At 53.5% G+C, this 25666-nt stretch overlaps 2 protein-coding genes across 2 annotated transcripts; one reads left to right on the forward strand and one right to left on the reverse strand.

The window, feature by feature from the left end:
• The first annotated feature begins 310 nt into the window (after nt 1–310).
• On the forward strand, nt 311–11196 carry SOX10 (SRY-box transcription factor 10). The gene is made up of 4 exons (XM_055328569.1): nt 311–465; nt 954–1468; nt 6775–7043; nt 9442–11196. Exons 2-4 carry the CDS (start codon nt 1032–1034, stop codon nt 10143–10145), a joined length of 1410 nt encoding a protein of 469 aa, XP_055184544.1. The 5' UTR covers nt 311–465; nt 954–1031; the 3' UTR covers nt 10146–11196.
• Nucleotides 11197–15001: 3805 nt separating this feature from the next.
• Nucleotides 15002–25592, reverse strand: POLR2F (RNA polymerase II, I and III subunit F). The gene is made up of 5 exons (XM_055328578.1): nt 25479–25592; nt 23933–24002; nt 20486–20616; nt 15914–15985; nt 15002–15178 (listed from the first exon to the last, which is right to left on the reverse strand). The coding sequence occupies exons 1-5, from the start codon at nt 25496–25498 to the stop codon at nt 15088–15090; spliced, it is 384 nt and encodes a 127-aa protein (XP_055184553.1). The 5' UTR covers nt 25499–25592; the 3' UTR covers nt 15002–15087.
• Between the last annotated feature and the right edge of the window lie 74 nt (nt 25593–25666).

The following is a 25666-nucleotide window of genomic DNA, read 5'->3' on the forward strand; positions in this document are numbered from 1 at the left end:
CCCACCTGCACCCGTTGGCCTTCCTGGCCCAAGCACCCCCACTCCTACACCTCCCTGACCAAGCCCAGGCCCCAGGAGCCGCCTGGGACAGCAGCACCCAGAGCTGGGGTGGGGGGGCCTGGCGGAGGAGCCCTGAGTGTTGGGGATGAAGGACAGCGCTGGAGGCTCCACCTTCTGCCCTTCCCTCCCTCCCTCCCCTCCCCCTCCCCTTCTCCCCCTCCTTCCTTCCCAGCCTTCGGCGGCAGCTCAGTGCTCAGTCAGTCTCGGGCTGTCCGGCCAGGGTGGCTGGTGGTGAGGATTCAGGCTCCGTCCCAGCGAGGCCGTGGCCTGAGGCTCTGGGCCCCCCAGCCCCTCCCTCCCAGCCCCCCGGCGTCACCCCCCAGCCCCGAGCTGGACCGCACACCTTGGGACACGGTTTTCCACTTCCTAAGGACGAGCCCCAGACTGGAGGAGCGGTCCGAGGAGGTGAGTGCGCAGCCCGCTCATCCGCTCCTGCCTTCCTGGGGCCGGGCCTGGGACCCTGCGGTGGGGCGTGGGTGGAGAGAGACCCCCGCCTCTGCCCCCCACCCAGCTCCTCCACACTCCATCAGGGGCAGGCAGAAGGGAAGACGGAAAGGTGAGAGAAAAGGTGGGAAATCCCAGGAGCCAGGATTAGAGCAAAATAAAGAGTCCGTTTTTCTTCCTTTCCATCAACAAACCTCCACCCAAAAAGAGGTTTAAAAAAACCCAAACCCACCCACACCAAGAGACGGTTGGGACCAGGTGGTGGGAAGACAGCGGAGGCGGGCGCTAGGAGGCCGAGCCCCGGTCTGGCATGTGCGCGGGCCCCAGGGGCTCTGGCGAGTTCGGGGGGAGCCGGGCGGGCGTCACCTGGGGCCGTGCCCGCGTCGCGTCCCGGGCTGCCGTCGGGGCTGCGCGCACGGCCGCTCCACCGCGCCCTCCTTCCCATCCAGGTGGGCGTTGGACTCTTCGCCAGGACCCCGGCGGCGGGCCCCGGGGAGGCGGCCGAGGCGGCGGCGGCCGGGGGCGACATGGCAGAGGAGCAGGACCTCTCCGAGGTGGAGCTGAGCCCCGTGGGCTCCGAGGAGCCCCGCTGCCTGTCCCCAGGGAGCGCGCCCTCGCTGGGGCCCGACGGCGGCGGCGGCGGCGGCGGCGGATCGGGCCTGCGAGCCAGCCCGGGGCCAGGCGAGCTGGGCAAGGTCAAGAAGGAGCAGCAGGACGGCGAGGCGGACGATGACAAGTTCCCCGTGTGCATCCGCGAGGCCGTCAGCCAGGTGCTGAGCGGCTACGACTGGACGCTGGTGCCCATGCCCGTGCGCGTCAACGGCGCCAGCAAGAGCAAGCCACACGTCAAGCGGCCCATGAACGCCTTCATGGTGTGGGCGCAGGCGGCGCGCAGGAAGCTGGCCGACCAGTACCCGCACCTGCACAACGCGGAGCTCAGCAAGACGCTGGGGAAGCTCTGGAGGTGAGCGCCCCAACGCGCCCCCGAGAGCTCCCGCGGGCCCCCTAGCTGCCGGGGGGGCTCAGGCGAGACGGGCCCCTCTCGCGGGGGGCGGCCACGGCTCTGATGGGCCTGGAAGACCAGGGGTGGGCATCCGGCCCGCCCTTCCCCCACGAGTACCCCCTTGAGGTTGCGCTGGCTTAGAGCTCCGGCGGCCAAGGCGAGGCTCCCCACCCGGGGCAGCGGGCCGGAGGGCGCCCCCTCGTGGTTGGAATTCTGTCGGTGGCAGGCGAAGGGCCTGAGCTTCCTGGGGGAGTGAAGGCGGGCGGGCAAGCAAGAGGGAGGGGAGGTCTTCACTGATGGCACAGGGAAGTGGCACATTCACGGGTGCCACTGCCACCAGTTCCATGGTCAGGGGGATGCCCCAGAAATGCTCGGGAAAGAACTGAAGCCCTAGCCGGAGAGGCAGGGAAACTGAGGCAGCCAGATGGAGAAGGGGTGGGAGGTGGGGCAGTTTGAGGAAAACAAGGAATTCAGACATGAGTCTTTGAAAGAGTGAGGGATGGAGAACCGCCAAAGACAAATCTCTGACTGCAGGATCCTGTCCTGTCCCAGCTACCTTCTTGGTGCCTTCCTTACCCTCCCCTCCTTCAAGGAGTTGGAGGGGGGCCTCTTCATTCTCTAGGGAAGCGGACACCCAGAAAGAAGTCTCCCCTCCCACCCTGTCCCAGAGCGGCCAGGCCTGCCTCTCTCGCCCTCCCTGCTCCAGTCCCAGCGCCATCTTCTTTTCCAGGGCCCCACCCAGCGTTGAGCAACCTCCTGCCCCACCAGCACAAGAGCTGGAGCCGAGAGCCCTGGCCAGGAGGAAACCTTGGCCCCTTCCTACCCAGGGCACCTCAGAGTCCCTGGTTCCCTGGGTCCAGCCCAAACTTCTGGGGAAAAACATGTTGGCCAAGCAGGAAGTCTGCACCCCTCAGCTCAGGTGTGGGGTTCAGCCTGGCCCCTTGAGATATGTTGAGCAGGGCAACAGCCCCCTACCTCAGGCGTCCTGGGCAGCTCAGCAAAAGAACAGGGGCTCCAGGAGATACGAGCCTGCAGAGGCCACCTGATTCCCCACTAGACTGTCCAAGAGACAAGCCCAGAAAGGTACAGGGACTGTAAAGGCCACATCACAGCTGGTGGCAGAGTGGGGCCAGAACCTGGGTCTCCTGACTCTTCGTCTAGTAGTCTTCCCCCACACTGTCCTTGATGACAGGTGCGGATCACCCCTTTGTTCTAAGGTGCAGTCGGGAGGTTGGGAGGTCAGAGAAGGGGAGAGCAGAAGTGAGGTACACCTCAGTTTCAGAAAGTCAGGTTTTCTCAGAGGAGCCTGGCCTCCTCCTGCTGCCGCTCTGCCCTTGCCTGCCCCAGCATAATGGAGATTGGGTCTAGAAGGCCAAAGGCTTAGGGTAGTAAGAAAAGCAGGAAGGCCCCCCAAGAGTCCAAGTGGGATTCACATTCAGCCCCATGGCCCCATCCTTGGCCATGTGTTTGCTGACAGCCTGGTGCCCCTTCACCTTTCCATCTCAGGGCTCAGTGCTCTGCTCATCCTTGGGCTTAGTGGCCAGCCTGCTGTGTAGACTCAGAGGCTCCAGCTCTGCTCAAGAGCAGGGGTCAAAGCTAGCTCCTCTGCCCAAGGTCCATCTGCCCCGGGGTAGGGCTCAGCCCAGGCCAATACTCTTGGTGCTGTGGTATGGAAGAGAGCAAATGAGAGACAGACAACCAGGGTGGAGACAGACAGGCAGATGGAACAGGCCCTGGGGGTCATGAACAGACCACAGCACCAGCTCAGTGACAGCATCAAAGCAAGGACGGACCTCCACTTCTCCCTCACCCCATTGTGAAGGATTTAAGACTGGACCCTCCATTGTCCCTGTCCCCCCAGGCCAGAACCCTGGGCTCCCTCAGGAGGACTTGTTTCTGGCTACCACTGATTGGCCCCAAGGGCCCATCTATTGTAGGATTGGAAAGCAGGCACTGCTTGCTGAGGACCCAACCCCAGGAATAGGAGGGTAGCAGGACAATGACAACTATTAAAGGCTATGCCCATAGTGGGTGGGATCCTGGAACCCTGGATCCTGGGTAGGGGCCCTTCGAGGCCTCTGGATATGGGCTGGGCTGGCCAGTCTCTCCAGGGACTCCTGAAATCCCTTCCAGGCCACCAGGAAGGGGGGTGCATTAGACAGACAGAACTAGAAAACAGGGCCTGAAAAATCCAAAAAGAGAAAGACATGCAGACTGCTTGGGGTGCTGTAAGTAGGTTAGGGTCACACACACGTGTCCGGGTCCTGGCTCCTAAGTGTGTGGGCTCTGATGGTCAGGCTAACCTTTGGGGCCCGCCTGGGAAAGGACTGTTACATGCTGGTCACATGCTGACAGTTGTATACTGGTGGACCTGCCTGGAGAGAGTAACTGGAGCCCAGAGACTAGAAAGGGGGTCACCGACTGGGGTCTCTCCTGACCCCCCAGTCCACAGGCCCCTTCCCCAACAGGAAGAGCAGCGGTGCCCCACCTTGGGAGACCCCTTAGGTGGGGTTTCCAGTTTGCAGGGGGAACCAGTACTTTCTCCCAGGCCTCATTCCAAAGCTTAGAGACCTAGAAGCCAGAGGCCAGGTGGAGTACAAATAAGGAGCAGGTTTGCAGTTAGAGCCCCGGGTGACCTGGGGTGGGGGGCTGTAGGGGGTGCAATGCTGAGCGAGGCTGGTGCTGGGATCAAGATTAGATGTGAGATGATTTATTACGTGATGGGGCAGGATGGGTCTGGGGTTAGGAGAGAGTGAACAGAGCTGAGGTTAGAGGATGTTGGGATCAGCTTGGAGGCTCGTTAGCCAAGCTGTTAGCCATTGAGAGACAGTTGAAGCACTGGGCTGGGGTGGAGGCTGGGAGGGTCTGGAGTCAGAATTCTGTCAAGGTTAGGGTACTGCAGGGATCCCTGGGTGGCTCAGCGGTTTAGCACCTGCCTTTGGCTCAGGGCATGATCCTGGACTCTCAGGATCAAGTCCCACATTGGGCTCCCTGCATGGAGCCTGCTTCTCCCTCTGCCCATGTCTCTGCCTCTGTGTGTGTGTGTGTGTGTGTGTGTGTCTCTCATGGATAAATAAATAAAATCTTAAAAAAAAAAAAAAAAAGGTTAGGGTACTGCAGGGAACTAGCCTGGGAGGTGACAGTGGGTGCTGTGTTGGAGTCTTCCCTGTGTTCTGGCCTGTGCCCCCACTCTGAGGCTCCCCTTCCCTCCACCCCCCCCTGTTTTCTTGCTGATTCACGCCCAATTGCCAGCGGGACAGAAGGCACCAGGAAGGTTTGGGTAGGAGAGTAAGCCCAGTGTCCCCAGCTGTTCCAGAGCCTCTGTGCTGGGGCCCTTGGCTGCGGGCTGAGCCTGCTCTGGGCTCTCTGGCAGCTCTCTCCCTGCCCCCAACACACACACACACACACACACACACACACACCCCTTCAGGGCCTGCCCTGCCCACTCCGCCTCCCTGAGGCCTGGCTGGGGGGAGTTGGGGTGCAATGGCTGGGGGAGGAAGGCTGCAGCCCACTCCCTGACCCCAGAGGCGCTGGTCTGGGATCTTCATCCCATCATTCAGCTAGAGGGATGCTTGGAGAGACCTTCGTTGGGGCTGGGTTCTGGCAGCCTGGGGGGAGGGGGCAGCCGGGGGAGGCTAAGCTGCACAAGAATGCCACTGCCGGCTAGGAGGTGCCTGGTATGACCACCCCCTCCCATCCTGGGCAGGAGGGCTAGGCCTTCTGCTGACTGGGGGGGGGGGGGAGGGTACCCACTGGGGAGGGGTGGGCAGCTGGAGAGAGAGGCCCTCTGGGCAGAGGGACAGAGCCGCGCCCACAGAGTCCCTCCCATCTAGGATTCTATGAGTCTGTTCTTTGCCCTCAGAACCTCTGCAAGGTACCCCATCCTGCCCCCACACACCCTGGGGCAGCCAAACTTTAACCATCACCCCCCCTCCACCATCCTTCAGCCTTGGCCCAGGACTGCCTTCAGGGCTGTCCTCCATAGCTGGTCTCAGACTGGGGAGAGGGTCTGGGAAGAAAGTCTAGCTTCTTTTACCCTCTGTCACGTCCTGGACGAGGAGATAGGATCTCCCCCAGGAGATGCCATGACCCCACATAAAGAAGGGGACTCCTATCCAGCCCCTTCAGCCACATCACCCTGGAATTCACAAAATGAGCATTCCAGAGTTGAGAGGGCCCACCCCAGGTGCTCCTGTTCAAGCCCCCCTAGGAGTATTAGAACAGTACCTGTTTTTCAAGGTGCCCACCCTCCATCCCCAGGCCCCATGCAAAGTGCTTCACACACAGCACCTTGGCCAATCCCACACCCAGTGAAGTAAGCATTATTATCCTCATTTGATAAGCAAAGAAACTAAGGCTCATAGAAGTGATTTGCCCATAGTCACACAACTAGCCAGTAGCAGAGACTAGGCTCTTCCCCCTCACTACTCTGTTTCTTGATTTGCATACCTCCAGCCCCAAGGAGCTCACCCCCTAAGGAGGCAGCCAGCTCTACCTGCAGACAGCTTTGATGATGAAAAAGTTTTCCTTTCCTTGAACTGAAGCTCTGTGTCCCTCAAAAGCTCTATTGCTGGGGTGCCTGGTGGCTCAGTTGGTTAAGCATCTGACCCTTGGTTTTGACTCAGGTTGTAAGCTTCTCGTGGCTCCTGGGGTTAAGCCTCACCCATGGGCTCCTCACTCAGGGCAGTCTGCTCGTCCTTCCCCACCCCCACCTCACTTTCGTGTTTTCTCTTTCTCAGATAAATGAATAAATCTTAAAAAAAAAAAGGGGGGGGGGGATCCCTGGGTGGCGCAGCGGTTTAGCGCCTGCCTTTGGCCCAGGGCGCGGTCCTGGAGACCCGGGATCGAATCCCACGTCGGGCTCCCGGTGCATGGAGCCTGCTTCTCCCTCTGCCTATGTCTCTGCCTCTCTCTCTCTCTCTCTGTGTGTGACTATCATAAATAAATTAAAATTTAAAAACAAAACAAAACAAAACAAAAAACACAGAAGCTCTATCCCTACTTCTAACTCCATCGTCAGGGCTGCCAGGAACATTAGGCTGATCCCTCTCACACTCAGCCCCTGAGAGTTTAGGGACAGAGATCCCAGCCTTCTGAGCCTGTAGTTCCTTGGGCCTCATGTCTTTTAGTTTGTAAATCAAAGAGCAAGCCTCTGCCCTGGTCCCTGCCTGCCCTCTGGGCTCCCCATCCTGGGACCTCATTTGTTTGAGGGCAGATACTCACAGCAGCCCTTCTGCTGTCTCCCCCCAACTGTGCCACCCCAGGCTGCTGAACGAGAGTGACAAGCGCCCCTTCATTGAGGAGGCTGAGCGGCTCCGGATGCAGCACAAGAAGGACCACCCGGACTACAAGTACCAGCCCCGGAGGCGGAAGAATGGGAAGGCGGCCCAGGGGGAGTCAGAGTGTCCTGGAGGGGAGGCCGAGCAGGGCGGGGCTGCCGCCATCCAGGCCCACTACAAGAGCGCCCACCTGGACCACCGGCACCCCGGCGAAGGCTCCCCCATGTCAGACGGGAACCCTGAGCACCCCTCAGGTGAGCGCTGGGCTGATGACCAGCTGTGGGTGGGGAGAGCCTGGGCACTAAGGAAAGGCAAGGGCTAGCTGCCATGAGTCTCATGCCCACAACCTCCCTGGGCAAGGTGCTAGAGAGGCTCACCAGGCTGCGCCAGGGCCCCAGCTGGGGTGCTGCGGCCCAGAGGGAGCTCAGTGGGGACTCAAGCGCCAAAGGAAGTGGCTGGGCAAGATGGCTCTGGCTGATGGAAGAGAGCACTGCTGCTGAGTGAAGAGGCCAGTTAGGGAGGCCGTGGGGGTCAAGGGGTGTGAGGCAACAGGAAAAGCAGAGACAGGATGATTTTGAGAAATGGGAGATGAGATGGAGGAGAGAGATCATTGCCTCTTTCCGGCCTCCCAGTCTGATGGGGTAGGCACAGCATGTGATGTTGAGCACATGCCATGGAGGGGCCAGACTTAGGGCATCTTGTTGCATTTTCATTAATGAAAATAGCAGCTAACATTAACTGAGCACCTACTGTGCACCAGGTGCCCTGCTAATTGCCTTATGTATATTAACTCATTCAATCACTCTGAATGAAGAAGCAGCCACCCTGCCTGGGCTCAGACTTTAGCTGTGTAGCAGATGAGAAAATGGACACAGCTGAGTCGGAGCCCAGGCAGCCGGACTCCGGGGCCTCACTTGTTTGTAGAAAGCACTAAATGCCATAGAGAAAGAAAAAAAAAGGGGGGGGAGAGAGAAAAAAGAAAAAAGAAATAAATGCCATAAAGAGGGCCAGGCACACAGTAAGTCTCTATAAGCACAGCTCTGCCCTCCAAAGACACACCCCAAGTCCTCCTTTGTGCCAGACCTGGGAGCAGACACCAAGGGCAGCAACAAGAGAAGCTCCCTGGTCCTGGGAGTCCACCATCTAGTGGGAGGAGCAGAGATGAAAACAAGTGAATGCAGAAGAAACATGAGTGAAAAAAAAAAGAAGAAGAAGAAGAAACATGAGTGCATAAAGCCTGCACCTTCCAGAAGGAGGCCATGTCTGAGCTGCTTGGTATCATCTCTGTTCTGGTAATAATGAAACAGGTTAGAGAAGATAGGCATGTTCCCAGGATCACACAGGAAGTGACGGAGCCAGGAATCAAATCCAAGAGGATCTATGCAAACCTGAAGCACTTGGCCAGTGCAGGACCTGGCATTGCTTCTGCTCTGACAGGGGAGATATAGGCTGGCCCCCAAGGAACCCCAGGTCTCATAGGCCATGGACACGTTGTCTCCGATGGGGTCCCTAGTCCAGCCATCTCTCCCATACACATGTAGGCCTTACCTTCAGAGATTAGCAGACACACACACATGACCCTGGACCACATTCCACACAGCCACCTCAGGATATAACTGTGGGCATGGACTTTTTCTCAGCCTTCAAGGCCCAGCTCAGTGACCCCTCTTCAGTAAGAACCTGGAGCAGGGTGGGTGGCTTCCTTCTCCAGCCTCCTGAGCCCTCTGCGCATCCTGTCACTTCTGACACTGCCCTCCAGTCCTGTGTGCATCTCTGGATCCTCCCTTGAGCCTCTGAGCTTGTAAGGATAGGATCTACTTTATTTATGGTTGTAGGCCTTGCACCTGGCACAGTGCCCCCTAAGCATTTGCTGCAAATACGTGAATGAGAAAAGAGAGGAACAGGGGTGGAGCAAGTCAGCTATCTAGGTGTCCTCCTGATCAAGCAAGGAAAGGCAGCTGGAGGGATGAGGGGCAGCACAGCTAAGCATGTGACCAGTGGGGCGGAGCCAGAGGAAAGGCTTTCTGGAGTGAAGGCCACTTGAGCCGCCTTTGGGAGGACTGATGGGGCTGGAGGGGACACATGGCTGTGTGGGGGCCAGAGGTGGGGGTGGAGAGAGGAGGCACAGACAAGCTAGCAAAAGTGAAGCAGTCAGTGGTGGTGAGGGCTGGTGAGGTCAGCAGCAAGAAGAGCAACTGGCAGCAACTTCGTAAGCTAAAGAGGCGAGCGAAGACCGGTGGGCTAGACCTGTCAGGGAAGACAGCTAAGAGACAGTGGGAGCAGGTGGGGGAAGCCGACTGCAGTTGATATGAGGACCAACTTCCCAGGGAAGCTTTTCCAAAATGCAGCAAGCCCCTCCCAGAGGTGGGTGACAGAGGGAGTCCTGCTCTGAGTGGGCGGTAGGATACACACCTCAGAATGGGAAATTTCAAAAAATAATAATAATGGGAAATTTCAGAAACAACTGGAGACCAGCCCTAGCCCATTACAGAAGGAGGTGCCAACTTGGGCTGCCCAAACCTGTAAAACTTACAAGGTCACGCAGTGATCCGTCCCCAGCCTCCTGGAGGCATCTTTTCTGACAGAGAACCATCAGAATCCAGGAGTCTCTGACCTTGCTTCCCACTTTCTTTCTGTCTCCCTTGCACCCAGGCCAGAGCCATGGCCCACCTACCCCTCCGACCACCCCAAAGACAGAGCTGCAGTCGGGCAAGGCAGACCCCAAGCGGGATGGGCGCTCCCTGGGGGAGGGCGGGAAACCTCACATCGACTTCGGCAACGTGGACATCGGTGAGATCAGCCACGAGGTAATGTCCAACATGGAGACCTTTGATGTGGCCGAGTTGGACCAGTACCTGCCACCCAATGGGCACCCGGGCCACGTGGGCAGCTACTCGGCAGCTGGCTATGGGCTGGGCAGCGCCCTGGCCGTGGCCAGTGGACACTCCGCCTGGATCTCTAAGCCACCAGGTGTGGCTCTGCCCACGGTCTCGCCACCCGGCGTGGATGCCAAAGCCCAGGTGAAGACGGAGACCGCAGGGCCCCAGGGCCCCCCACACTACACCGACCAGCCCTCCACCTCGCAGATCGCCTACACCTCCCTCAGCCTGCCCCACTACGGCTCCACCTTTCCCTCCATCTCCCGTCCCCAGTTTGACTACTCTGACCATCAGCCCTCAGGACCCTATTATGGCCATTCAGGCCAGGCCTCTGGCCTCTATTCGGCCTTCTCCTACATGGGGCCCTCGCAGCGGCCACTCTACACGGCCATCTCTGACCCTAGCCCCTCAGGGCCCCAGTCCCACAGCCCCACACACTGGGAGCAGCCAGTATATACGACGCTGTCCCGGCCTTAAAGGGGGCCCTGTCATCACCAGCCTGCCCGGCCCCTCTGGGTAGCACGCCCCTTCCCCCAGCCCTTGCGCCCTGTTCCTCACCCATCTCAGGCCTGGTGGTGGCTGTGGAGGAGGCTGCAGAGGCTGACAGCTGAGGGAAGGCTTTCTGTCTGGTTCACTGCCTTTGATGACTCCCCCCGTCCTATCCAGGCTCCAACCCAGGCCAAGCCCTGGGCTACTAGGCTGGGCAGAGGAGAAGGAGGTTGATTGTCGCCCCTAGAACTGAACGATGAGGGGCTGCACCTTCCCCCCAGGAATGACCCTCATCCCAGGACCTGAAAAAGACCCACTCACCCTCCTCGGAGAGTGGAGGAGGCATCCAGGGTCGGATGGGAATCGGAGGCCCTGCCACATCGTGTGCCCATGTTCACTCTCTCATGGAGAATGAGGGGTCTGATGTAACCCGAGCCACTTGTGCCACGTGCCTAAGATCAAAGCCAGTCAGAGACCTGCGTCAGTGCCTACAGTGCGCTCTGTCCGCCCCTCAGGGGCTAAGGACAGCTCTGAACAGCCCAGGGTGGGGTGGTCTCAGAGGGAGGTCTCCTCATCCCCACAGGGCCCCCTCCCCTTCTGAACACAGGGAAGAATTGGCACAGAGGCCTCCAGATCCAATTCTGTGCCAAGAACCTCATTCTTTGTCTAACGGAGAAAGAGTGCCCCGGTCCTACTTCACTACAACCTCCCAGACCTTGAGGCACATCCCGGATGAGGAGGCAGGGGCTTCAGGAAAGGATTCAGAGACAATTCACAGAGCCTTCCTCCCAGGCTCCTTGCCAACTCCCTCTCCCCTCGCCAGGCTCTGTAGTCCCTGCTCTGTCAGCCCCAACTCCTTGGGCTTCCCAGAGCATGACAGCTGCTCAGGCCCCAGCCCTCAGCTCCAGGAGGTGGCCCAGGGCCTGGCACCCAGGTTGCTGGCAGCACGCTGAAGACACTGAATTCCTGACATGTACATTCTGCCCTGGCCTTTTGCCCTTTGCCTCCCAGTGGTATTTGAATAAAGTATGTAGCTCTATCTGCCCCTATTTTCCTGTTCTGCAGCCCCACAGTCTACATGTAACTCATTACTGCCCCGTTATTTATCTCAGTAGATCTCCCTCCCCTCTCCCCCCTCCTAGGTATTCCAGCCCCTATTAACTCTGCATTAAGCATTCCACATAATAAAATTAAAGGTTCCGGTTACCTGCTTGGTGGGCCTGACCTGGCCTGTCTCTTGGTCTCTTATCCCTCTACTTGTGCTTCCTCAAATGCTTTCTGGAAGTAGCTAGGACTGGAATGCAAAGGACAGCTAACCCAAAGGTCTCCTGTCTCCCCTGAGAAGCTGGGGGCTGTGCAGTGTGCTGGGAAAACTGGCATCCCAGTGAGGTCAGTGGGTACTCAAGGCTGAGGCCTCAGCTGGGAGCTCTGTCCCAGCCCAGCTGGGCCCATTCTGCTGGCAGGCCATGTGCTGTTCTAGCTAGAGCTCAGCAAAAGCACCTTCCAAGGAGCTCCTTTCATTTGCCCAACAGAGAGGTGGGGCTTGAAAGCATTCAAGGGACAGGTATTTGAAAGAGGTGGGTCAAGCCTGACATCTGGCTGTCTGCAGCCAGCAGGCCTGTCCTCGAGGATGTGTCGATGGGCATTCTCTCGCAGTGCCCCCTCCTCCACCAACACACACACACACACCGTGGTCTGCTCCAGGATCTAGCCAAGTCTTCATGGCAGCTGCCTGTGTCTGGGTGTAAACCCAGGATAGCAGACATGCAACCTAATCCTTCAGTGCTCATTCCCAAAGAGTTCTCCCCTCAGCGGAATTCCAACCTGTGCCACTCCTCAGAGACAAGGGAAACTTCTTCACCACCATGTTCCACTGATGGGTAGGCTCTGGTGGTTTCGTCTTCCTTAGACCCGGCTCCTAACAACAGTAACAGCTCCCATGCACGGAGTGCTCCCTGACCAAATGCTCTGCCAAGCATTTTAGGTCATTTAGGCCTAGAAGACAGTAGGGCCACTCGTTATCCCTATTTTCTAAATGGGCAGCTGAGACTTTGAGAGGTTAATGCTGAGAAGTGCTGGTGCCAGAATCTGAAGCCAGCTGACTCCAAAGCTTGTGCTCTTAACCACCATCTCTTTCACCCTGCCCATGGCTTGCAGGCCCCACTTCTGCTGGTCATTGGGAGTGATGCTTCTTTTGCTACTCCAGGCCAGCATCCCCAGCAACCTTATCCATTTCTTCCATATGGGGGCTCCAATCCCTCACCTCCCAATAAGGATGTGGAATGAGGCAGTTAGTGCCAAGAACTAGCCCCGTCCCCCAGGCTGGTCACACTCCCATCTGGAAGGTGTGTCATGTGGGCTCTTCTGGCAACTTCAGCCACAACCACTGGCTCCCATGACGCTCAGTGGTAACTACAAAACCCTGCTCTTGCAGACATATCTGCTGCCGAGTCAGATCACCCCAAACTATATACAAGCTGTTTTCTGGTGTTTTCTTTCATTGTGTTGTGGATAAAGGCAGGATTTTACAGATTTGCATCTTGTTGGATTTGAGCATTTACCCACCTAAATTCAGTCTTGGAATTCTGAATCCAACTTATTATTATTAGCACTCCTTCTGAGCTTTATATACCTGCAAATTTGAGTATCTTCATTTAAATCACTAATAAAAAAAAAAGGCTGAAGAGACAGTCCTGTATCTACCACTAAATACTTCTCCATCATCAATTCTATTATTCACACTCTTAGGGAAAGACTGTCCAATCAATTCTGAATCTAACTATCACAAGTACAAACTTCCCCATCAAAGCTGTATGGAAAAAGACTCCCTGATGACTTGCTAAGATCAAGATTTGCTGTATCTGTGGCATTCCTCCATCCCCCAGACCAGTAACCTTTCAGAAAAGGTAATTTGGTTCATGTGGCAATATTCTTAGGAACTCTGCTAACTCCTGGATCCCTTTATCACCTATGTGTTCTCAAATATGCATCAACCTATTCTAGAATTTTGTTAGGGATCCATGGGTGCTCATAACTTTTACAACCCACCCTTTCCCTCCTATTGAAAAGCAGGCTGTTTGTTTATCCATTTTCAGGTGTTCACTGCTTCTGTTCTCAGCAGGGCTGTGGACACAGGGCCAGCAGGGCAGAAGGGAGGGGCAACATTGAGATGAAACCACCACCTCCAGGACCCTGCCTCTCAAGAGATAAAGATGGACTAGGAAGTCACTGGGGATATGGGAGGAGGCAAAATGGCCCCAGAGGACGAATGACCTTGGAGAAGTCGGAAGACCTGGCTTGTGCTCACCCCTTAGACCTAAGGTTCTGGATGTGCTTGGGCCTCAGTAAGGCAGTGGCTCCATGTGCGGAGAGATGGGGCGGGATGTTTCTGGAGAGAACTGAAGAGGTTATGCCCGGGCCTGGCCAGCTGAGCAGCAAGGGACCAACTCCATGAAAGAGAAGGAGGAGACAGGAGGAAAGCCACCCTTTTTCCTATCTCCCCTACACCCTATCCCCTAAGGGTTAACCCCCCACTCCCTCTCTCAGCCCCTTCTCTCTTCCCCCGCCCAAACCCCATCTCCCTTTAATCACATCTGATACTGAGCGGCCCAGCAGGAACAAAGAGACCATTTAGAGAATCGGGGCCGAGAAAGTGACCCCGCACTCCGGGGCGGCCGCCTGGACGCCAGCACAAAGGCGGCATTTCAGAGCTGGAATTTCAGCACCCTACTTGATTAAAGGACTCCACAGGCTTGGAGGAGGGAGGAAGGGGGTGCAGAGTCCACTGCTCCCTGGATTAACCCTTCTCCAGAGAGGCAGACACTCCTGGGGGCGCTCATCACTCCCACTCTCCACAGTGCACCCACCCCAGAGGCCCTGCCTCTTGCAGAGATCAGGCAAGCCCACTCCTCTTCTTGGAAGGGGAACCGGCAGCCGAATGGAGGTCAAGGCTAGAATATTCAGAGAGCCAGCTTCCCCTCTATCTCTGTCGGTGTCAGTATACACCCAATCTCTATCCCCTCAAGGGAGGAAGGAAGCAATAGGATTGGTCTTACTGCAGGTTGGGTAAGGCAAGGTGAAGACAGCAGGACCCAGAACCTAGGGCAGAGGAAGGCAAGCACCAGTCTCAACTTCATGTCACACCTGGAATCTAGGAGCCCTATTTCCCTGCCTGCCATCATCCCAGTCAAGGCCTTGGAGGAACACGGGCCCTACACAGAAGGGAAAGGACATCTTGCAGAGGTGGAGGAAGGGCAGGGGATGGGCGTGGCAGACCAGAAGGCCATGAAGGAAAGCAGCCTGAGGAGTGGACAGAGTGGGGACCAGGGTGGGCAGGTGTTCAGTCCTTGCTCCAGCAGCTGCCTTGCCCAGCAGGGCTCTGCCTGGGGAGGGCGGGAGATCACTGCATCCCCAAGCTTCCTGCTGGGGCACTAGCTCCTGAAAGGGGATCCGAGCCCACGATAAGAGGCTCGAGGCAGGTCCTCAGGAAACAATGGGTGGCTTGATGAGACCTGCTCTGTGATACTCCTGAGAAGGGAGAAGCCCCTGCAGCCAGTCCCCACTGGAAAGGAAATTGGGGGTTTCCGTGGCAACCAGCTCCCTGGGCACAAAGGCTTGTCTGTCTGCTAGGAAGGCAGCTGAGGTGTCTCCCTGCAGCAGCCTTTGCGCTGGTGAACAGGGGGATGGAGGGAGGGATGCGGGAGATCCACAAGGAGTAAGGCCCCTAGTGCTCCCTAGCGCTCACAGTCATAGGACCACAGGAATGGGTGCACCTGCCAGGCAGCAGGGCAGTAACCAGGAAAGAGCGAGTGGGCATCATAGAGAGGTGGAGCCAAAGCGGGGCAAAAGGTTGAACAGTTTTTTATTTACAAGTATAAAGAATGTGAAAATAGAAACTAGGATGAGGCACAGTCAGGAAGATGATTCCAGCTCAGTCGGTGATGATGAGCTCGTCTACCCCCCAGTCTTCATAGCTCCCGTCTGGCAGGTAGCGACGAATGATGATGGGGATCTTTCGGGCCCTGTGGCAGGGAGAAGTCACAAGTATATGAGGGTTGGTGACCTCAGCTCTACAGCAGATAGGACAGACTGTGTGCAGAATGCAAGGAAAGAGAAGTCTGAGCAGCATCCTTTGGGACTATGTGTGTACTTTGTAGAAAAGAAATTACAATAAAAAAGAAAGTTCCTGAGTGGCTCAGTGAGTTAAGCGTCTGCCTTCGGCTCAGGTTATGATCCCAGGGTCCTAGGATCGAGCCCCACATAGGGCTCCCTGCTCAGTGGAGAGTCTGTTCCTCCCTCTCCCTCTCCATACTCTCTCTCCTTCTAATAAACAAACAAACAAATAAATAAATAAATAAATAGGGAGGGAGGGAGGGAAGAAGGGAAGGGAGGGAGAGAGGGAGGGAGGGAAGGACGGAAGTTCCTGCATCCCTGAGTGTGGGAAAATGGGTCTGGAAAGGCTCTGCCATCCTATGGCTGAAGGGAGAAAGAGGAAGCATGAAAGGATACTGGTAAAGCCAAGTGCAGCAGGAAGAGGGAGATTTTCACAGGAGAGGATCATGGCTCATTAAAGCCTTCCCTCTTTGCCTGTCCCCTCCCGCCCCTCTTCCTCATGGGCTGATTCCTGAACTAAGGACCTACAGGAACAAGAATCACATCTTCCCAGCCAGGGATGTGCGGGTGGGGATGTGCAGCAGAGAACCCAAGGGATGCCTCCCAGGGCTGTGAAGCAGTGAACCATAGTCAGGGCGACTTACTTGAGCTCTTTCATGGCGATGAGCAAGGGATCTGTCTCCCCCTCCAGCTCCACCATCACAGGGGCACACATCCTGTAGGTACAGGGACACATGTTGGGAGAGATGGCCCAGGAGGAAGGCAGGGGGCTCACTTCACAAACAGGATCAGATCAGCACCCCAGCCCTTGGAGAAAGGTCTCCTTAGAGGTGGGCAGACCAGTGTGGGGGTGGGAAGGGGCTCAAAGGCATTGCCACAGTGACTACAACCAGGCGGGGGCCAGGAGACTGGATTTAAATTCTGCCTCCAGAGACCCTGAATTTATCTCCCAATCTCAGTATCCTCACTCAAAGATGGGAAACAAAAAGCACTGACTTGCATACAATGACACTAAAACACTACTGGCTAACTTAGTAACGTATGCTGTTCTCAACTCTTTACATAGATGATCTCATTTGAGGTAATTGCTCTAATTTTCATTACAGGAAACTAAGGTAGAGAGACATCAGTGATTTGCCCAAGCTCACACAGCCAGTAAGCAGCAGAGCCAAGATTGGAATCCCACATGCTCCTACCCACTATGCTGGAACATTTCCCATTAGTAAGCTAAAGATCCATAAACTTAAAAAAGGTTCTGTGGGGCAGCCCGGGTGGCTCAGGGGTTTAGCTCCGCCTTCAGCCCAGGGCCTGATCCTGGAGTCCTCGTATCGAGTCCCATGTCAGGCTCCCTGCATGGAGCCTGCTTCTCCCTCCGCCTGTGTCTCTGCCTGCCTCTCTCTCTCTCCCTCTCTGTGTCATGAATAAATCAATAAAATCTTAAAAAAAAAAAAAAAAAGAAAAGAAAAGAAAAAAGAAAGAAAGGTTCTGTGAACAGGACATATAGGCTTTCATCACTGGCCCATATGACATTCTTCTCGTCAGCTCCCTTGCCAAGGGCCTTCCAAACTCCCGAGCCCGGCACCCACAGCAGAGTATTCCAGCACAAAGGAACAGCCATGCAAAGGCTCGCTCGAACCCAACTCCTCAGGCCTGCCTCAGGGCCAAGGCAGCTCATTTTCCTTCTCTATCCAGGCAACACCCCTCAGGGTCCCGCTCTTCCAGCCTCCACACAGGCCCTGCCGTCAGATGCTCACCTCCTTACAGCCCCTCCATGACACCCCACAACCATCAGACAGAACCCAGTCTGCTCACCTTTCTAGTAGCACCTTCTCATGCTACTTGCTTGTACTTATCCCACTTTTCCGCCATACCAAACTCCCATGGTTCCCTCGATACACCCTGCTGGCTCCCCTCTGCATCCTCTTATAAACTCTTCCTTGCTCTACAAACCTGGGAGAGGCTCAAATTTCCCTACTCTGGCAATTATCTGCTCTGGAAATCCCTGGCAATGCTCAGCATGCTGATGTATTTCACATAAGCTACTCAATCCCACTGTACTGTAGCTGCTTATTTGAAGTCTTATGCATTAGACCATGAGCATCTGGTGGCCTAGGACCACATGCCCAAACATAACGCTCAGCCCACAGCAGAGGCTCTCAAAATGAACGGGAGAAACACCAATTCTAGGCCAACCTCCTCTAGGAAGCCACCATTCATGATTTCAGCACAAGTTCACACTAATGGATCCCAAACCCAACAATCATCAGAATTACCAGGGAAGCATGCTAAAAATATAGGCTCTCAGGTCCTGCTCCAGACCCTCAGAATAGAAATTCTAGTGAAGAAGCCTGATAACCTGCATTTGCAAAGCTTACCAGGTGATTCTAATCATAGCCAGTCTGAGAGCCACCAGTTTACACAATATAATTAACTAATTTTATTATTTTGATTTGTTACTCCTAAAAGCCTGAAAATTTCCCAGAGGCAGAGACCAAAGGTTTAACTTTCCCTATATCCCCTCTCAAGTATTTAAATTTCCCCCAAAGTAAAAGCTTTACAGAATGTAGGGAAATGTTTTTCCTGATCTGAATACACCTTTCTTTCAAGACAACACATTTCTTTTTACACATTTCTTTCAAGACAACAAAAATTCGAGTTCATCCATCCAGCCTTGTGCATATAATGTGTGAATTATGAGTTGCCCTTAGGTATTTTGTTTTGCACCAGGGCCCCCCCCCCCCCCAACTTGGCTGTGATCCTCAGGAAATGGCTGTGGTAAACATCTGCCGCCAGGTGGTGCTAAATGAACCAGAGTGAGATTTCAAAAAAATCCAAAAAATGTCTGTTCAGTCTGGTATTTGGTGACAAGATACATCCCTGGACGTCTGAGGGCTTACAGCCAAGCGGGGAACTACCAGACAGCCCTGATCCTTAACTGGAAGGAGCACAATAGCCCCAACTAAGTTGAACCAAGCTTTTCTCCCAAAGCAAAGGACGCTGGGACTTGGTAGTGTACTGAATGTCTGCCTCCCAACTTTTAAGTGTCCCACACGGTCCACCAAATGCATGCTGATCTTCTGAACTTGTCACTCAAGGCACTGGTGACATCTTTCCAGGCTTGTGCCCCCGGCTACTTCCATTCCCCTACCACAATCCATGCTTGCCTACCTTTCCTTGAACTGTCTCTGGCACCTGAGATACCCTCAAAACCACCTGGGACTCTCTGGGTGGCTCAGCGGTTTAGCTCTGCCTTCAGCCCAGAGCCTGATCCTGGAGTCCTCGTATCGAGTCCCATGTTAGGCTCCCTGCATGGAGCCTGCTTCTCCCTCTGCCTGTGTCTCTGCCTCTCTCTGTGTGTATGTGTCTCTCATGAATAAATAAATAAAATCTTTAAAAATAAATCTTAGGGATCCCTGGGTGGCGCAGAGGTTTAGCGCCTGCCTTTGGCCCAGGGCGCGATCCTGGAGACCCAGGATCAAATCCCAAGTAGGGCTCCCGGTGCATGGAGCCTGCTTCTCCATCTGCCTGTGTCTCTGCCTCTCTCTCTCTCTCTCTCTCTGTCTCTCTGTGACTATCGTAAATAAATAAAAATTTTTAAAAAATTTTTAAAAAATAAAAATAAAAATAAATCTTAAAAAAAAAAAAAACACCTGCCTCCCCAACAGGTGCAAGCACAGTACCTCACTCAGTGCTAAAAGACTTTAAGCTTGCATACAAGCATTCTACTTGTTTGAAAAATAATTTGTAAGTTATTCTTTCTTCTGGATCACTTTTAGCCTGGACAAGAGCTGCCCACTGGAATGTTCTGCGATAATGGAAATGTCCTCTATCTGCACTCTCCGTTATGGAGTCCCTAGCCACATGTGACTACTGAGCACCTGAAATGTGGCTATTAGGCTGAAAAACTGAACTTTTAGTTTCATTTAATTTTACTTAAATGTCCACATGTAGCTACTGGCTACCATAATTGATGGTACAGATCCAGAAGATCCTGACTCAGTGATTATCAGAATTATCATAGTGAGTGTAGCTCTAATTCTATCCAGACCAGCCAGGAGTACAAACCAGGCTAGAGAGAGGTCTACTACTTTGAAGGTGAGAAACAGCGTTGCCAACCCATAAAACCCTGTTCAAAGTGGATACAGTGGTCATCTTTAACCCTCTAGGACTAGAGGGGATAAAGCCCAATGCTGTTTGAAAACACAGAAGGGAACAGATTAGAAACTCCTCCGGCATGCAGGACTCCACAAAGCTGACCCCAGCTTTTCTTTCTAGCCAATTTTCCACTATTCCCTACTTGAAGCACCCATCCCTCCAGACACCCACTATTTCCCACACTAGCTTATAAGATGTTTGGGTTGGAGGTTCAGGTTCATTTCCTCAGCCTATGTTTCCCTGGAGAAGACATTCTATTAGAGTAACCAGTAACACATCTGCCCTCTCTCTGTCCCCTGACTCACTCCTCCCTAGGAAGGAGGAATAACTCCCAAGAGGGAAGTCTGGGAGAAAAAGCAGCTATCTACAACCCAGTGTTGAAAGTCCCTGCTTTCCCAAAGCCACCTGCCTACAAGAGAGGGTGTTTTCAGGTCTGTTCAACCCACAACCTTGGCAGGCAGGCTTGCCCCTGCAGACACAGCCTCTGGATGCCTGCACTGCCTATGGTGACAGGATGAATACACAGCCATCGGATATTTTGATCTCCACCTGTCCACTGGCTAGTTCCTAAATCTCATTATTGTTCACCTGGCTCCAACTTGTAAGAGAAGAAAGGCTGCTCTGTTCCTTCGCATATCTAGCCTGGCCTCTGCGGGGAGGGCCCCCCCACAGTCCACCTGGGGTCAAGAACCACCTTAAGCCAGACAGCTGATGCCACAGCACCCCAGATTAACCAGTCCACAAGGATCTACAGCTCCCTCAATCACACTTTTTTTTTCTTTGTTTTGTTTCACTAACCTGACAGGCACTCAAGTTCTGTATTTTTATGTTTCTACTATACTGTTACTTGGCTTCTCACATGCAAGTTCTATTTCTCCCATTGGCTCACAAACTACCTGAGGGCAGGACTCTAGTATAGTGCCAGGTACACAGACACAGCCAACAGCCTAGTTTAGCATATGTGAGCAGGGAGAGTGTTTTCAGGTGCCCACTGCATCAACAGCTCGGAAGCTCCCTATGGCCTGACCGATGGAAAAGATCATGAAGGGGCATACACTCACGCAATCTGAAGGGCACGGGTGCCGAGTACGCGGGCTCGCTCATACTTGGTCATATATGGTGTGGTGATTCGCTTCTGGTTGGCCTGTGGTCGCTCTCCAGAGGGAAGGATCTCAACGTTCTCCTGGCCCTCCTGGGCACCAAGACAGAAAAAAAGGAAAGCTTCAGGGAGTATATTCTGGGTTGAAGGGGAGGATGATGATGACAATGATGACAATCACTGCTAACATTATCACTTATTATGTGCCAGGGCTTGTGCCACTGCAGTTAGTGTTGCCTCCTTAGTTAGTCTTCATTACCAATAACATTATGTGGTAGGGGTTACAGTGCCTATTTTAGAGGCTCAGAGGTGAGCTAACTTGGCCAAAGTCTCAGACCTAGTGAAAGAGAAGAAACACGATTGGGATTCCAGAGCCAGCTGCCTCATCCAGAAGAGAGAAGCAGTCTGTAGATGTGGTCCCAGAACATTAGCTATGTGCAAAAAAGTCCTTGAGCACAGATAAAAAATCTCTCTAAACAGGAGGCAAGGAGTAAGCACTCCATCTTTTAGACAGGGTAACTGAATTAATATGTCAAGTAGCTAAAAAGTCAAAGTAAAGGCAGGAATACAAATATTCACATGCATTCAACAATTACTTATTAAGCATCTGTCATGTGTCAAAAATCATCATAACGGGTGATAAGATAGCAAGCTAACTATTTCTGTTCTCAAAGAATTCAGTCGGGAGAGGAGACAAGAGTAAACAAAACAGCAGGTTGCTACAAAGGGATGCAAGTGTGCAACAAAGTTAACAAGGTGGGAGACATCAAACTCATGCTGGGGGTTAGGAAGACAGTCCAGAGATGAGACTTGAGCTACTCTAGAAAATGAGTAGGAGCCGCCAAGCCAATTAGGAAGAGAAGGGCATTCCAGGCAGGCGAAGTTGCATGCACAAAAGCACCGGGGTGGGAGAGAATATACTAGCTGTGAAGTATTAGAGCAAAAGGTGAGCAAAAGGGTTTTAGATAGAAGAAATTCTATAATAAATAATCAGGGGCACCTGGCTGGCTTAGTGGGTAGAGCATGTGACTTTTGATCTGGGGATCATGAATTCAAGCCTCACATCGAGTGTAGAACTCACTTAAAATAATAAATTAAAAATACTCAAAAAAAAAAAAAAAAAGAAAAGAAAAAAAGGCACCTGGGTGGCTCAGTTGGAAGTGTGTGCAACTCTTGATCTCATGAGTTTGGGCCCCATGTTGGGTGTAGAGATTACTAAAATAAACACATAACCTTAAAAAAAAAAATCAAAGAATTAAGTCAACAAATATTTATTGAGTGCTTACCGTGTGTCAGTGTTCTAAGTGCTGGAAATAGAAGAGTAAGACAAATAAAAATTGTTTCCCCTACAGAGCTTACACTAGGAGAAGAAATTAACAAACAAAATTAATAAGTAAAATATGTAGTATAAAAACAAAAGAAAAAACAAGTAAAACTAAAAACTAACAGAAGAGACAAGGAGTGCCAGGATGGGTGTGTTAGACATGGGAGGAGGACTCTGCCACTTTTTTTTTTTTTAAGACTTTATTTATTTACTCATGAGACACACAGAGAGAGGCAGAAACACAGGCAGAGGCAGAAGCAGGAGCCATGCAGGGAGCCCGATGTGGGACTGGATCCGAGGACCTGGGGATCACAACCTGGGCCAAAGGCAGACCCCCCTGACCGCTGAGCCAGCCGGGCGTCCCGACGCTGCCACTTTAAATAGGATGGTGGGGCTCAGAGGTTTGGCACCACCTTCTTAGCGCCACCTTCAGCCCAGGGTGTGATCCTGGGGACCCGGGATCCAGGATCAAGTCCCACATCGGGCTCCCTGCATGGAGCCTGCTTCTCCTTCTGTGTCTCTGCCTCTCTCTCTGTGTCTCTCATGAATAAATAAATAAAGTCTTTTAAAAATAATAATAATAATAATAATAATAAGATAGATAGATAGGATGGTCATGGAAGCCTCACTGAGGGGACACTTGGACAAAGGCCTGAAGGAGGTGAGCATTAGGTCATGTGCGTATCTGCAGGAAAAGCATTCCTGTAAGAGGGAACAGGGTGATTACAGATCCTGAGCAGGAATCAACCTGGTATGACAGGGACAGCAAGAAGAGATGAGGTCACAGAGAAAGCAGGTGGCCAGAGCTTGGAGGACCTTGTACTGCTTACTTTTTGGCACTTACTGTGTATGAGATGGGAAGCCACTTGGATGAGGGTTCTGAATAGAAGAGAGATACAATTTGACTTAAGTTTTAAACGTATCCTTATGGATGCTCTGTTGAGAATATTCTGCAGGGGGCAAGGGCAGAAGCAGACCCTGAAGGAAGATCAGTAGTAATCAATCAGGTAGGCAGGTAAGACAGACAACTCTGGCAGCAGAATGGCAAGTCAAGCAGAGTGGTGGGAGATTGAAGGCAGGAAAACAAGTAACACATTTCGGTAACAAAGTGAGTGAAAAGCGGTGAAGACCTAAACCAGGCTGAAGCACTAAGAATGGAGAAACAGGGCTGGACCATGTATAGGAGGCAGAATCAACAGAAGAGGGGTAGACCAGGAGGATGGGGAGGGGGTTTCTGACTCAGTGAATAGGTACCTGAGTGTACCATGCAGAAAGAGAAAATCCAAAGGGGGGTTTTGGCTTCCAAGCTTAAAAAAATTGAGGGATCACTCCCTTTCTGGGAGCCATAAAGCACTTCTTTCTCCATCAGTCACAGGATAAAAAACCTTACATCATGCATGAAGTTAGCAACCCATCCACCTGGTTACACAAGCTGGAAACCTGGGGGTTGCCTATGTCATCTCCCACTTTCTCAGCTCCACACCTAATCCACCAAAAGATCTCTTTCATTCATCTTCTCATCACCTACATTACTAGCACCCAAGTCCAAACCACAAGTCTCTCGCCTGGATGGAGAGACCCTAAGGGTCTCTATCTTTTACTCCTGCTCCTTCCCAACTCACTCATCACTCTGAGGCCAGAATGCCCTTTCTAAAGTATAAACTTGATTGTGCCACTCCCTGCCTCAACACTTGTTGGTGGCTTCCAGTTGCCTTTAGGATAGAAAATCCTGCTTGATGTGGGCTCTTACCTCTCCAGCTTTATCGCAGGTCACACTCCCCCTGGCTCCTTACATTTACCCTGTCCAGAGGGCACCCAGTACATAATAAACATTCAATACATGCTTGCTGAATGAATAGTGATATGTCCCCCATCAGGAAACCAATTGCCCCAAGAGCCACAGGCTATGGCCTACCCTGTAGGACTTATCCACTATCCAGGACAGGAACACTGCTCACTCTAACTGGGGGCGCTTGCGCCAGGGGCCCTGACCAAGCAGGAGGCAGATACATTCAGGCAATTATCACCACTGGATTATTTGGCAGCTTGGGGTACAAAGGAGGGAGCCCACAGCTAAATACTGACCTCTTCAGCATTCTCCAAGTCACCTAGCCCTTCATCCTCCTCCACATCATCAAAGTCATCACCATCAAAACTGTACAAGAAGAAGAGATCAGTTAGCTGAAGCATCACTTACTAGATTCAAAGAAAGCAGAGATCTATGTCTCATCCAATATGGAGAAAGGGCTCAATAAATAACTACTTAATGAGTGAATCAAACTTCTGTTCCATTTTACTCCTTCATCCTTACCCCATTAGCCCCCAAATTTTGCTAGGACTCATTCGTTCATCATCACTGTTTCCCTCTCACTGGATCACTCCCATCAATGTACAAACATGTACTTATTTCCCTGTCTTAAAAAACAAAATTTACTTCTCTTTTACCTCCCACAGAGCCCTAGTTCCATGCTCCTCTCGGGAGCAAAATTCATGAGAGCTGCCCATCTTCCCTATCTGATTCCTCGCTTCCCATTCTGTCATAATCTCACTCCAGGAAGACCTTCACCTCCACAGTTCCAGCAAAACCACTCTTCTCAAGTTCGTTAGTGACTGCGATGTTGCTGAATCCAGTGGACAATTCTTGTTCTCGTTTAACTTGATCAGTTGGCACCCTTGACCAGTCCCCCACCCGGCCGCTCAATACACTCTCCTCACGTGCCTGCAAGGCTGCCTTTTTATTGGGGCTCCTCCACCTCCCTGGCTGCTCCATCTCGGTCTCCTCTCCTGGTTTCCCCTCTTTTCTCTCAAGTGCTCAAAGCGGGGATGCTCTAACACTCGGTCACCAGCCATCTCTTCCCTACGGACATTTCCCTGGTGATCTCACCCGATTCTTAGTTTTGACTAATATACTTATGCTGATGACTCCATTATTTTTATCTTCAAAAGTGATTCTCCTCGGGCAGCCCTGGTGGCTCAGCGGTTTAGCGCCACCTGCAGCCCAGGGCGTGATCCTGGAGACCCGCGATCGAGTCCTACGTCAGGCTTCCTGTGTGGAGCCTGCTTCTCCCTCTGCCTGTGTCTCTGCCCCTCTCTCCCTCTGTCTCTATGAATAAATAAAATATTTTTTTTTAAAAAGTGATTCTCCTCTGACCCCACACATTAGCTTCGAAACCAATCCAGAATTCAAAACTACATGTTACTCGTCTACTAGTGTCGCCCCAGTCCAAGCCACTAGGTTCTCTCACCGGGATTACAGCATCCCCTCCAGACCTTTACCATCTCCAGGTCTCGCTAGACTGTCCCCTAGGTTACTCCTATCGCCTACCCTCACACGACCCTGTACTATCTGCTCTGGGCTCGTCCCCTCCTCTAGAAAGGGCGTCCCGGTGAGCAGGGGCTATACCTAATTCACCTCATACTCCCATTACGAGACACACAGCGCGGCTCGCTGGAAGTCTGCTGAGCACTGCTCCTCTCTGGACCGCCGCTGGGCCTTGGCTCCGGGCTCCCCGCCCTTCCCTCCCGTCCAGCCCCGCGGGCCCCTCAGACACTGCCCCTCGAGCCCGGCTCCGCAGCCTCCGCCGACGCAGGCTCCCGCTTCACCCGGCCCTCCCGCAGCTCGCGCACTCACTTGTCCTCGTTGTCTGACATGACGCCCACACCGACACGACCGGCACCTGCACCCAACACCCGCGCGGAGACCCGCAAACAGCTTACCGGCGCCCCGCGCGGCGCCCCGCGTATTCTGCGCCTGCGCCGTGACCCAGAGGCAAGCACTTCCGGGGGACCGGCCGGGGTCGTCAGTGTGCGCACGCGCCG

Source organism: Nyctereutes procyonoides, unplaced genomic scaffold, assembly GCF_905146905.1.
Source record: "Nyctereutes procyonoides isolate TBG_1078 unplaced genomic scaffold, NYPRO_anot_genome, whole genome shotgun sequence".
Classification (NCBI taxonomy): Eukaryota; Metazoa; Chordata; class Mammalia; order Carnivora; family Canidae; genus Nyctereutes; species Nyctereutes procyonoides.